The 12089-nt window shown below is 34.4% G+C and overlaps 1 protein-coding gene across 5 annotated transcripts in view; it reads left to right on the forward strand.

Annotated features, from left to right (window-relative positions):
* CCSER1 (coiled-coil serine rich protein 1) overlaps positions 1-12089 on the forward strand; it is a 1122213-nt gene that overhangs the window by 524006 nt on the left and 586118 nt on the right. For all 5 annotated transcript variants that reach the window (XM_081047475.1, XM_081047472.1, XM_081047474.1 and 2 more), the window contains one exon: positions 7323-7406. In XM_081047475.1, the coding sequence (XP_080903601.1) occupies positions 7323-7406 (84 nt within the window). The remainder of the gene's footprint in view (positions 1-7322; positions 7407-12089) is intronic.

The raw sequence follows: 12089 nt of genomic DNA on the forward strand, positions 1-12089 counted from the left end.
TATCTTCTCCCTATTTACTGAATCATTTGCATCAGTCTTTAAACTTTTTCAAGCTTTTCCATCTAAAACACACACACACACACACACACACACACACACACACACACACACACACACACCATCTCAATCCCCTTAAGCTACTATCCTTCATTTCTCAGAATGAGCTTGCATTTTGATAATTGTATAGTTGGTACTCCATATTTCTCCTTCATTTTCAGTTTACTTTTGAGCCCACAGTAATCAAGTCTGCTTGTAACACACAAGGTGAAACTGCTTTGTTAATGTAATATTGACTTACTTATTAACAAGCCCTTATTTTACTTTATCTGTGTTGCATCTAAGGTCAACTGCACTCTCCTTTTTAAAATTAGTTCCTGCTTTGGTTATTACGATACCATGCTGTCTTCATTCTCAAACTATTCATTTTCAATTTTCTTCACTTCTTATCAACTGTTTATTTTTGACTACATCAATATACTGCTGATTCCCAAACCTACATTTCCTAATCATATCTCTCTCTTCTGAGCCCGTACCTACATAGCCAGTGTATACTATGCCCCTTCTAAATGGCTTTCAAACCCACTTCCACAGCCCCATCTTAGTTTAAATCATCATTATTTCTTACCTGGATTATTAAACCGATCTCCTAAGTGCCTCTAGTCTTGGTTTCATCCATCCCATTTTCCATTCTATATCCAGAGTAAATTGCATAAAACTTAAATCTAACCATATTTTTCCTTGGATTAAAATTCTTTATTGATACACTCTACCTAACCTTCTGAATAAAACACTTTTTTATTATGGCACAAATGACTTTCATGGTTTTGTTCCCAATTGTCTGTCCTTGTCAATACCTCTCCCCACCATTATGCTAAAAAAACTTGTTCCCAGAACTCTTGCAGTCGTTTTCTCTGCCTCCAGGAATTCTTATGGTTCTGAATCTGCTTGGAAACACTTGCCTTTGTTTTATCACTTACGAATTCCTCTGACCATTGCAATTCTGCTTAGCTATTTCTTTCTCAAGAAAGCTTTCTCTGACTCTTAATATGCATTGTTTTCTACCACTAGGTGTCAAATTAATACAGACTTGGTGACTTAAAAAAACACAACAAAACAAACAAAAAAAACACACACTTCTACGTTTTTTATCAGTCTTGTAAGACTGAAATTATGGTGTCAGCCAGCGGCATTCTCATCTGGAGCCCAGGGTCTCTTCTAAGCCTATTCCTATTACTGGAAGAATTCACTCCCTTGGCATTATACGTTTAAGGTCCCCTTTTGCTGGCTGTTAGCTGGAGGCTTCTCTCATCTCCCCCTTCCTCTACGACCCTCTCAGTCTTCAAAACAGCATAAGTGAGTCAAGAAATTCTTGTACTTTGAATAGCTCTGACTTCTGTTTCATGTGACTCATGAGAGTTCATATGACTAAATTAGGCCTACCCAGGTAATCTCCCCATTTTAAGGTCGACTACACCATGGAACATAATGTAACCATAAGAATGATATCATGTTCACAGATTCTGGAGATGAAGGTAGAGCAACTGTAGGGTACCATTTTATGCATTCTACCTACCACAGCCTAATTGTGGTTATTTCCCTTACATGTACTTGAATAAGTCTCACTGTGGGGGAAAAACAAAAAAAAAAAGCAAAAAAAAAAAATGTGGTCCCCATTTTATGAGGAAAATGGAAATTCTGGGAAACAGTATAGACTACTACTGAAGTAAAATGGTTTTGTGATAATACAGACTTGATTTATTTCAGTAATAATTGATTTTTGTTTGTATAGTATAGGAGAATTATTAAAACACCAAAAAATGTGATGAATAACATTTTCCTGGTAAAAATGTTGCAATTATTCACTGACAATATGTATATGAAGTATTTGGGATTATTTCAGAATTTCAGTAAATTTTATTTTTCTTATTAGGCATTGATCGGTCACACAGATAAATTGTGACACAACAAAGATTCAAATGCAAGTCTTCTCTGCTTAAATTGAGAGACAGCAAGAGGCAACATGAAAATCTGTTAACTATAGATTTTTTTCTACATTAGATGATAGTTTTAGGATAGTTTAACACCATTTAATTACAATTTAAAACTTCTCAGTACTCTTAAATTTAATTTATATAACCTTTAAGCCAAAATTTTGTTTCATAATGGAAGTTAATTATGCAATTGGGCACAGTATGCAGACATTCACTACATAAGCAACCATTCAAAAGTCTATTTACTTCATAAGCTGAATAGATTTTCCCCCTAATTCAAGTACATACATGCTATCTTAAAAGACTCCTACTTTACAATGTACATATAATGAATATTTGAAGATACAACTATGTACACCATTGTTATACATAAGTGCTCTAAAAAAGAACAAAGCATGACCTTTACTCCCCTTACTATCTAATACTGGTTTATGTTTTGTAGCTGTGATCTGTAGCTTCAGCTAATGTTCATTGCTTTTGCACAACTTAGTTTTCTGACCTTGCAGACTGCCTAAAACCACTGTTTAAATGAAGTCACATTATCCATGATTCTTACACAGCATAATGTTGAACTCTCTGCTTTTTTTTCCTCTCTGGAATTCTACAATTATGCCAGAATATTTATATCTGTATTTCTGATTCTCTAGTAGGTTATAAAATGAGAACATGAGTATTTCTTTTATGCATGAAATAAGCTATTTGAAATTTATACTAAATATGATCACATAACTCACATAACTTAAATTACAAAAAATCATAAATTAAACCACAAAGTATTTTATTTTAAAAATTAGCTGCATACATTTTTATATAATCATAATGAGGCATAATTTACCACAATTCTAATTATAAGAACTTGGAGTTTGTTTATATGTTCTGGTGATCACTATAACAAACCATCCCAAAACTTAGTGGCTTAAAATTCTGTTTTGTTCACAATAATTTATTCACAGTAATTGGGAATGATTGTACTCAGGCAATTATAATGGAATATTGGCTGGGCTGTGGTCATCTAAAGACCCCTCTGAGCTATATGTGTAAGATGGCTCCCTCTCATGGCTGGCAATTGATACTGGGTGTCCTATAGCAGCTTATATGAGGCCCTCAACAAAAGCATGGCTACTGGATTCTTTCTGCAGGGAAGTAACCTGAAAGGAAACATTCTTAGAGACCATTGTGGAAGCTGAAAGTCCTTTTCTGATGTCACCCTGCAAGTCATGCAGAGTTACTTCCATTATACCCAACTGGTCAAGCAAATCAATAAGACCAGCCCAGGTCGAAAGAGAGGGATTAGACTCCATCTTTCAGTAGGAAGAGTAGCAAAGGATTTGTAGCCATCTTTAGCCTACCACATTATGAGTCCACATTTATTAATAATTATTGAATTAGTAAATAATTGAACGGAATTGTAGTCCTCAAAATTAATTATATTTGAATGAAGCAGAGAATGTCATAATTACTGAATTATATATTTCCCTATCTGTGGTAATATGCATTTAAATAAGCACAAGGTTAAATTGGTTAGATTAGCCTTCAGGTTAATGGAATAACCTTATTTTAAAAACCAAGAATATTAAAATCAAGTTAACTCCCCATCAATATGATTTCTAACTCAATATACCATCCTGTCAAATATATTCTAGAATTTTACAAATATAGTGAATATATTGAAGGTATATTGCTGTCAGCCTTCATCTGAGAATAAGTGTTGTTCAAAGGCTTTCATTTTGTCTATTAGATACCTCAGTGAAGATTGCCACAATATAATGACTACAGATGAAACTCTAAATAACTAAGATTCATTTGCAAAGTCAGTTATAGAGAAGGCTTTTAAAAATGGCTCCTGATGACATATGATAAATACTTAATATCTGTTATTTCATAAATAAATGCAAATTAAATGTAAGCAGTTACCTGATTTAAAGCTGTGAGACTGAACTTCTTGAAAAAGTTCCCCAGGAATAAAATCAGAAAATTGTGTAAAGTGAGTATATTTTTGGAAAACCAAGTGTCTTTATAATTGCTATTAGCCACAATATAAATAAATGTTCCATTTTAAACTAATTAATTAACAAAATATAAATTAATATACATAAATATTGTTAATAATTAATCAACAAAACAATTGTGATAGATCCAGGCTGAAGCTCAGATCTCCTTTCAACAAGGGACTCACTGCCCAGCTGTAAGTCCTGTGGTAAGCTGACAGCCTCCAGCTATTAGCACTTTCAGTACCTGCCTTTGCTGAAGTCAAGCTCTCTGGGTGGTTTGAGAGAATGAGTAAAGTAACAACAGCTGAAATCTAGTTCTTGCGGCAGCACCCAACCAATGACTGAACAGGGTGTGGTATAAGAACATACCGTCAACAAGGGATTCCTCAACAATGGATTCCTCTTACAGGCAGTATTGGCTCTGGAGCTTCTTGTTCATGTCGCAGAGGATATACCAAGTAGGAATCACTGTCCAACTGTTCCTCCACCTAATGCTGGTTCTTCTCCTTTTCTTTTCACATGAATTGACTCTCTAATAAACCTGTTGTATCCTTAACTCCATCTCAGTATTTATTTCCTGGAGGACCTATCTGTTACATTTTATTTTATGAAGGGAGTTAATTTTTCTTAAATGAGATTTTGGACATATAAGATAATTTGTATCAGGTAATTTACAGTCTGGTGTTATTAACCTCTACAAAAATTTCCATGAAATTTTTCCAAAGAATTCCAAAGAAGATTAGTAACTAGCACAGAGCCACAGGGTTAGTCAATGGATGTACCTAGGATTTTTGGACATATAAGATAATTTGTATCAGGTAATTTACAGTCTGGTGTTATTAACCTCTACAAAAATTTCCATGAAATTTTTCCAAAGAATTCCAAAGAAGATTAGTAACTAGCACAGAGCCACAGGGTTAGTCAATGGATGTACCTAGGATTTTTTTCCTAGGACTCTGATTCTAAGAAGCATGAATATTCTCTTACCTACCTCTTAAGCCTGCTAATATTTTCTTTGCATTGTGGAGCAAGCTAAGTATTTGTGCCATTATCAGTGTAAAATATAATATTTAGAATCTATGAAAGTGAATATTAAAAAAAAGATGAGTATAATCTCTATCCACGAAAGCCCACAATTTAGGAAAAAAATAGGACCACAACGAAACAAACAAACAAACAAACGAAAACCAGATAATTAGCATCTCACACTGAAGCTGGTTGTCAGCAAATGAAAGGAAACATCAGTGAATTTGAATCATGCTTTCTGTTTGGCTTAGTGCGGAAGAGACAGAAATGATTAACACAATGAGAACCAGGATAAGCAAGTGTTCTGTTTTCTCTACTCCATCAGCTGTTTTCTTCTTTTTCAGTTTAGATAAGGCTAACAGATTCAGAAAAAGTGAGACTTCTGCTAATGTTTATACTGTTTACTTGGTAACTTTATGGGAGGGGAATGTGGGTTTTGAACATCATATGTGTGTCAGTTACAACGTCTGGTGATAATGATACGCTAATGAAATACAGGCATACCTCAAAAATATTGTGGGTTTGGTTCCAGACCACTACAATAAAGTCAGTATTGATAAAGCAAGCCATAGTCTTTTCGATGGTGGAAAGTCTTGCCTTCAATTTCAAACAGGAACAACAACAACAACAACAAACACTGCAATATGTGAGAAGCACAATAAAGTGAAGCACAATAGAGTGAGGTATGCCTGTAGTGTTATCTACTCAAGTGGGGGTAATTTAGTCCAATCAGGATGCAGAACAAGCAAATGACACTTGAAGTACTGTGTTTCCCTGAAAATAAGACCGAACTGGAAAATATGCCCTAGAATGATTTTTCAGGATGACAGACCCTGAACATAAGCCCTAATGCGTCTTTTGGAGTAAACCTTAATATAAGACCCAGTCTTACTTTCTGGGAAACACAGTATTAGTAATGTATCAAATGATGCATGATTTAAATGCTATGGAGCATGCCCTCACCCTCAAGGATGCATACCTCAGCCAACAAAGCAAAGCTCCCTAGGAATAAGGAGTAATGCTTGAAATCCTCTTAGAGCATGAGGAATCTGGAAGGCTAGAGGGATGCAGGAGGTAGAGGCAGTGTAATCTAGAGATATGCATGTGTGAAGCAAGGGACATAAAACAGCATTTTGCATTTCAGTTTTGTAGGAATGAGCAAAGGTTGTTTGAAAGTTGGAAATGAAAAACTTTGAAGCTTCAGAAATAAGCACCAGCAGATAAGGAAAGGCACTATATGCTATACTAGAGTTTTGACTTTTCTTTTCCTGAAAGTGGAAGTGATTAGCTATTAAATTAAGAAGTGATGTAATTAATACCCATTTAGGAAAATATTTCTGGCAGGTAGGGAAAATGATAGAAAACCAGTTTAGAGACTTATTGCAGTCAGTACCTAGAAGCAATAAGTACCTAGAAAAGTCAGTGAGAAATAGAGAGGAGTGAGTCCAAGAAATATCAAGGAAATAGAGATTAAAGAGCTTGGTTCCTAGTGCATAAGACCTGAGAGTATAGGATGGCTTCCTGGCTATCTTACAAAACAGGAAGATTTTGAGAGAAATAAGTATGAAATGAAGCTTTGGGGTAGGGAAAAAGGATGTTGAAATAAAGGTTGAATTGAAATGTCTGCAGGGCAATACTGAGTATATGCTCAGTATTTTTAATAAAAAGTAGTTTTATTCATGGCTTGAAGATTGAAGATAGATAGGTCTAAATTAAGTATTTGTATCTGAGTTACCACCAAAGAGTAATAGAGACCATAGATGTGAATGCATTGTGTACATAGAGACTGTGGCTGAGTGTACATTCAAAGTAAGATTAAATGCCCAGAGATCTCTAGTGAAAGGCATAAATATTACAGACGAGTCATTAAAGATAAAGACTGTAACATGGCCATTGGTTTGGGAATTAATATTTAATAATAGTAGGGGAATACATGGTACCTAACATATTTCTTTTAGAGTGTAGCTTTTTGTGTTTTTCCCCCCCACTGATTATGTATGTACAGTTATGGAAGGAAAGAATTTAGGATGACTCCCTGGTTGCTATCATAGTTAATAAAATGGGCAAGTGGATATCCAAAGAAAAAAAAGTTATATAAGAAAAATATGTGTGTATATCATACATAACATAATATTTTTGGATACATTAGTTTAGTTTGCAATTTAGAATATTATGAAAAATATCACACTGTAGAGGAAATTTCACTTTTATTAGTCAGATGTAATTATCTCCCACTGCATGAAGCTGACTTTCCTTATCAAGAGCAAAGTGAAAGGGCTAAGCCTATTATGCCATCTCTTTGATGTTTTTATAGGATATAATGAAAGATGAATGCTCAATGCTGAAGCTACAGCTGAAGGAGAGGGATGAACTCATTTCCCAACTTCAGGAAGAGCTGGTAAGTGATAACAAGTGTACTTTCCTTGCAAGGTTACTTGCTATAAACCCTCCAATAATTTATTAACACTAATATTAATTATTAATAAACTGTTAGTGATTCAATCTGATTAATTATCCATTTTATAATCTGATAGTAATGAGGAGTTGACAATCTGAAAAATGGAGAGAATGTTTTATAATACGTATTGAACTTTAGATAATTCTAGAAACAGACCACTGAACAGGTTAGACATTTCAGTTGAATCTACCAAAAATTGTGAAGGCTAAGACCACATTTTACTTTGTAAAGTGCATGATTTAACTCCATGCTGTTTTACCTAGAGATACAAACTTGTAATATGAAGTAAATTACTTACTCATCCTACAAACAAAAACAGATTTTATTTTTTTATTTTCATAAAGCTACCAAAAGTGTATTAACCTAATGTGACTTTTGTTAATATAGGTATTATGTTATGTAAATCCTAAATGTAAATATTATATAAAATCTGAAATGCACATAGTTCATGTTTTCAGGCTTTTTTTTAAATCATAAAAAATGTAATAAATCCTCCTTTTATGACATGAGAACACATTTGGTAGTAGGCATACGTAGTAGTGGGCATTACTTTTCTAAGTATGTGTTTTCCACTTCGAATGATTTCAGATCTGACTACAGATTTGACTACATTAACAATGATGTATTATTTAATTATTAAATATAATATGAAAAACAGATTTTATAGGCCATCAAGCTTCTGAGAACTCTTAACATGCTAGTGGGATGGCAGACAAATTTAAAGCATATTTTATTGACTCTTGACAATGAAAACATTTTTAGTGAGACTTGACCTTCATTTGTCCTGTTCTATGACTGGGTTGATGCTCATTATTGGTCCTGTGAGTATAGTATTATTGTTGATTTAGGAAAATTTTAAATCCTTGTATAAGTGAACCTGGACAGTTCAAACGTGTGCTGTTCAAAGGTCAACTTGTATCCAATGTGGGTAATTAAAGTAAAACAAACAAACAAACAAACAAACAAACAAAAACATTTGTGCCTCATTTTACTAACTCAGACAACAAAAGACGGTTTTTTTTCAGAAAGAGGGGTACTAAGTTACTCTATTTATAGCTATGTAATATTGGTTCTAAAATAATTTCTCATTTTGTTCAACAAAGAAGGTCTAATTTTTTTATGATGTTTTAAATCTGATCACAACTAATGTTAAAGAAAAAATAAATAAAACTTTCTGAGTTAATTATCCATCTTAGATGCTGCAGGTAGTTGTGCTAGGCATTGCCAAATGTCCCTGGAGAGAATCATTGCTTTAGGGGTACTAGATTAAGTTATAGTCCCCAGTGAAATTGTATGTTACAGGATGAATGTCTACCTGATAACCAGGAAAAAATACAAATTCTGAACGAAGGATGGGCCTTTCTTTTGACTATTACTTGCATAGCTATTTTCATGACATTTTAGGCTGTTACGGCTGTCATAACAAAATACCATAGGCTGGGTGTTTTAAACAACACATTTTCTCACAGCCCTGGAGGCTACAAGTCCAAGATCAGGGTGCCAGCATGATTGGGTGCTGGTGAAAGCTCTTTTTTCCTGGATTGCAAATGGCTGCTTCTAAGTTTCTAGCTGTATGCTCAGTGTCTTTTGCAGAGTGCTTGTGCTTGGAGAAAGGGAGAGAGAGAGGGAAAAAGGGGCTCAAATTCTCTGATGTCTCTTCTTATAAAGGCACTAATCCCATCATGAGGGCCCTACCCTCAGGACCTCATCTAAACTCAAACATCTTCCAAAGGCCCCATCTCCAAATACCATCACACAGAGGGTAGGGTGTCAACATATAAACTTGGGAGGGACGTGGTTTAGTCCATGGCACACACTTTATGCTCATGCCCATTTATTAGCAAGTAAAATTGTGAACAATGTTCTATTTATTTTTAAATTAAGCACTAAATGCACATTTATAACATTATCATTCTTTCTCTGTGATTTCAGAATTATTACCTTAGTTAGACTGTTCTTTCATGGTGGTTTGGTAGATTCTACAAAGCATAAATATCCTAAGAAGCTCAAAATGATAATGTTGATTTAAATGATATATTTTGGCAAAAATGTTGGGGGAAACTGTCCACATTATTAACCACATTTCTAACACTAGTGTATTTTGTAATCACACTTTAAATTTACCCCTACCTGTTCTCAAGATGTTTGAAATTATTATCCCTAAACTTTGTATGTAATTATTATCCCTAAAATTTGTAGATATCGCTTAGGTTGGTGAGATTTACTGATTGTTTTAACAGATAATTATTTGCACATGTATTATGATGTCCAGTGGGATATTAAATATCAGTGTCCTGGAATTGTACATGTAATGGGGCAACAATTGGTGAAAATAAGAAATATACTCTTCAAGTAGGAGTTTTTGGTTTGGTAAACCAGAAGGAACGGGTCCACACATGGGATATTGGGATATTTACTCCCGACTACTTTATAATAGAATAAAATCTCCTCTGCCCTGCTACGAGGTAATGTGAAGGGCACTAGCTAGTCATATCTATATGGCATGTGCAATGGAAATAGTACTTTTTATGTTGATACTAAATTATGTCTTGTATTGGTCTTATAAAATGTGTTCACAAAAAATGGAATAAGCCAAACACTATTTAAATTATCTTACCAGTTTTAAGACCACTTTCCCATCACATGAGATCTTTAAAATGTTTTTATTTTCATTTCTCTCCTCTCCCATAGCAACTTACACGAATTTTGTTGAGCTTGTTGAGGACTTTTAGTGACTTCAGTTCTTTTAGTTGGTTTTCCTTTGAAACATATTTCTTCTCTTTTAAAAATTCTTATTTGTGATTAATATTTGCAAACCCCTAATTACAGTATTTTCTATTTAGATTTAAATTATGTATAATGTAAGGTTTATCACACATTACCACTTCCGTCTTTCTTCATCTTTCTCCATTTTATGGTCTCTTCTGATTCATTTATGGTTTGGTTAGAAATCTCTCCAAAGTGTTTCCTTCACATGGGGTACTGATGATGTAGTCTCTAAATCTTTCCATCACCGTATATTTAACACCCTTTACTCTCTTTGGCCCCCTTACCCTCTGATACTCACTAAACTGTTGTCTGTGTCTATGAGTTTTTATTTCTTTATTTGTATGTCTTGTAACTTTGTTGCTTTTAATTTTATATCCCACATATCAGTGAAGTCATATAGTTCTTGACTTTTTCTATCTGACCTTTTTCACTTAGCATGTTGTCACAAATGGCATTTTTTCATCTGTTCTTATGGCAGAGTAGTATTCCATATCCTCTTTATCCAATCATCTATTGAAGAACACTTTGGTTGTTTCCAAGTCTTGGCCACTGTAAATAAAGCTGCAATGAACATCGGAGCACATATATCTTTACAGATAAATGTTTTCATATTTTTGTGGCACCTACCTAGTAAAGGGATTGCTGGGTCATATGGTAATTCTATTCTCAATATTTTTAGGAATGTATGCATTGCCTTTCATAACGGCTGCACCAGTCTGCATTCCCACCAACAGTGTATGAGGGTTCCTTTTTGTCCACAGCCTCTCCAACACTTGTTATTATTTGTCTTGTTGATGATAGCCGTTCCAACTGGTGTGAGGTGATATCTCATTGTGGTTTTTATTCATATTTCTCTGATGATTAGTGATGTTGAACATCTTTTAATATGTCTATGGCCACCTGTATATCCTCTTTGGAGAAATGTCTATTCAGGTCCTCTGCCCATTTTTTAATTGGATTGTTTGTCTTTTTGTTGTTGAGTTGCCTGAGTTCCTTTGGAAACGAGCCCCTTATCAGAGGCACTCTTTGCAAACATTTTCTCCCATTCAGTTGGTTGCCTCTTTATTTTGCCGATGGTTTCCTTTGGTGAGCAGAAGCTTTTTAATTTATTATAGTCCCATTCATTTGTTTTAGCTTTTACTTCCCTTGCCCTTAAGGTCAAATTCATAAAATGTTCTTTGAACCCAAGGTACATAAGTTTAGTACTTCTGTTTTCTTCTATCCAGTTTATTGTTTCAGGTCTTATGTTTAGGTCTTTAATCCATTTTGAGTTAGTTTTTGTACATGGTGATAGATAGCAAGCTAGTTTCATTCTTTTGTGTGTGTCTGTCCAATTCTCCCAGCACCATTTATTGAAGAGGCTGTCTTTTCTCCATTGTATGTTTTTGGATCCTTTATTGAAAATTATCTGTCCATATTTGTGTTAGTTTGTTTCTAGGTTCTCAGTTCTATTCTATTGATCTGTGTGTCTGTTTTTCTGTCAATACCAAGCTGTTTTGATTATTGTTGCCCTGTAGTACAAGCTGAAATCAGGGAGGGTGATACCTCCAGCATTGTTCTTTTTTCTTAGGATTGTTTTGGCTATTTAGGGTCTTTTGTGGTTCCATTTTGTTGTTGTTGTTGTTTGTTTGTTGTGGTTTTGTTTTTAATTTAGGTGCTGCACATGACATTTTTCCATGGCTTACCTAGGTGTGTGACTATTTTTCTGCCGTAATTCTGACGGTGTCAGTAATCCTATTTCTTTCCATTCAAGTGTTTCTTTAAATTATTATTTTTTTCCTCAAGTCTTCCTTCAAATTTCAGAATATGTGTCTTCCTAGAACCCATATTTCCATACTTGGTCTCATAGATCTA

Source organism: Rhinolophus hipposideros (genome assembly GCF_964194185.1).
Source record: "Rhinolophus hipposideros genome assembly, chromosome: 1".
In the NCBI taxonomy this organism is placed as follows: Eukaryota; Metazoa; Chordata; class Mammalia; order Chiroptera; family Rhinolophidae; genus Rhinolophus; species Rhinolophus hipposideros.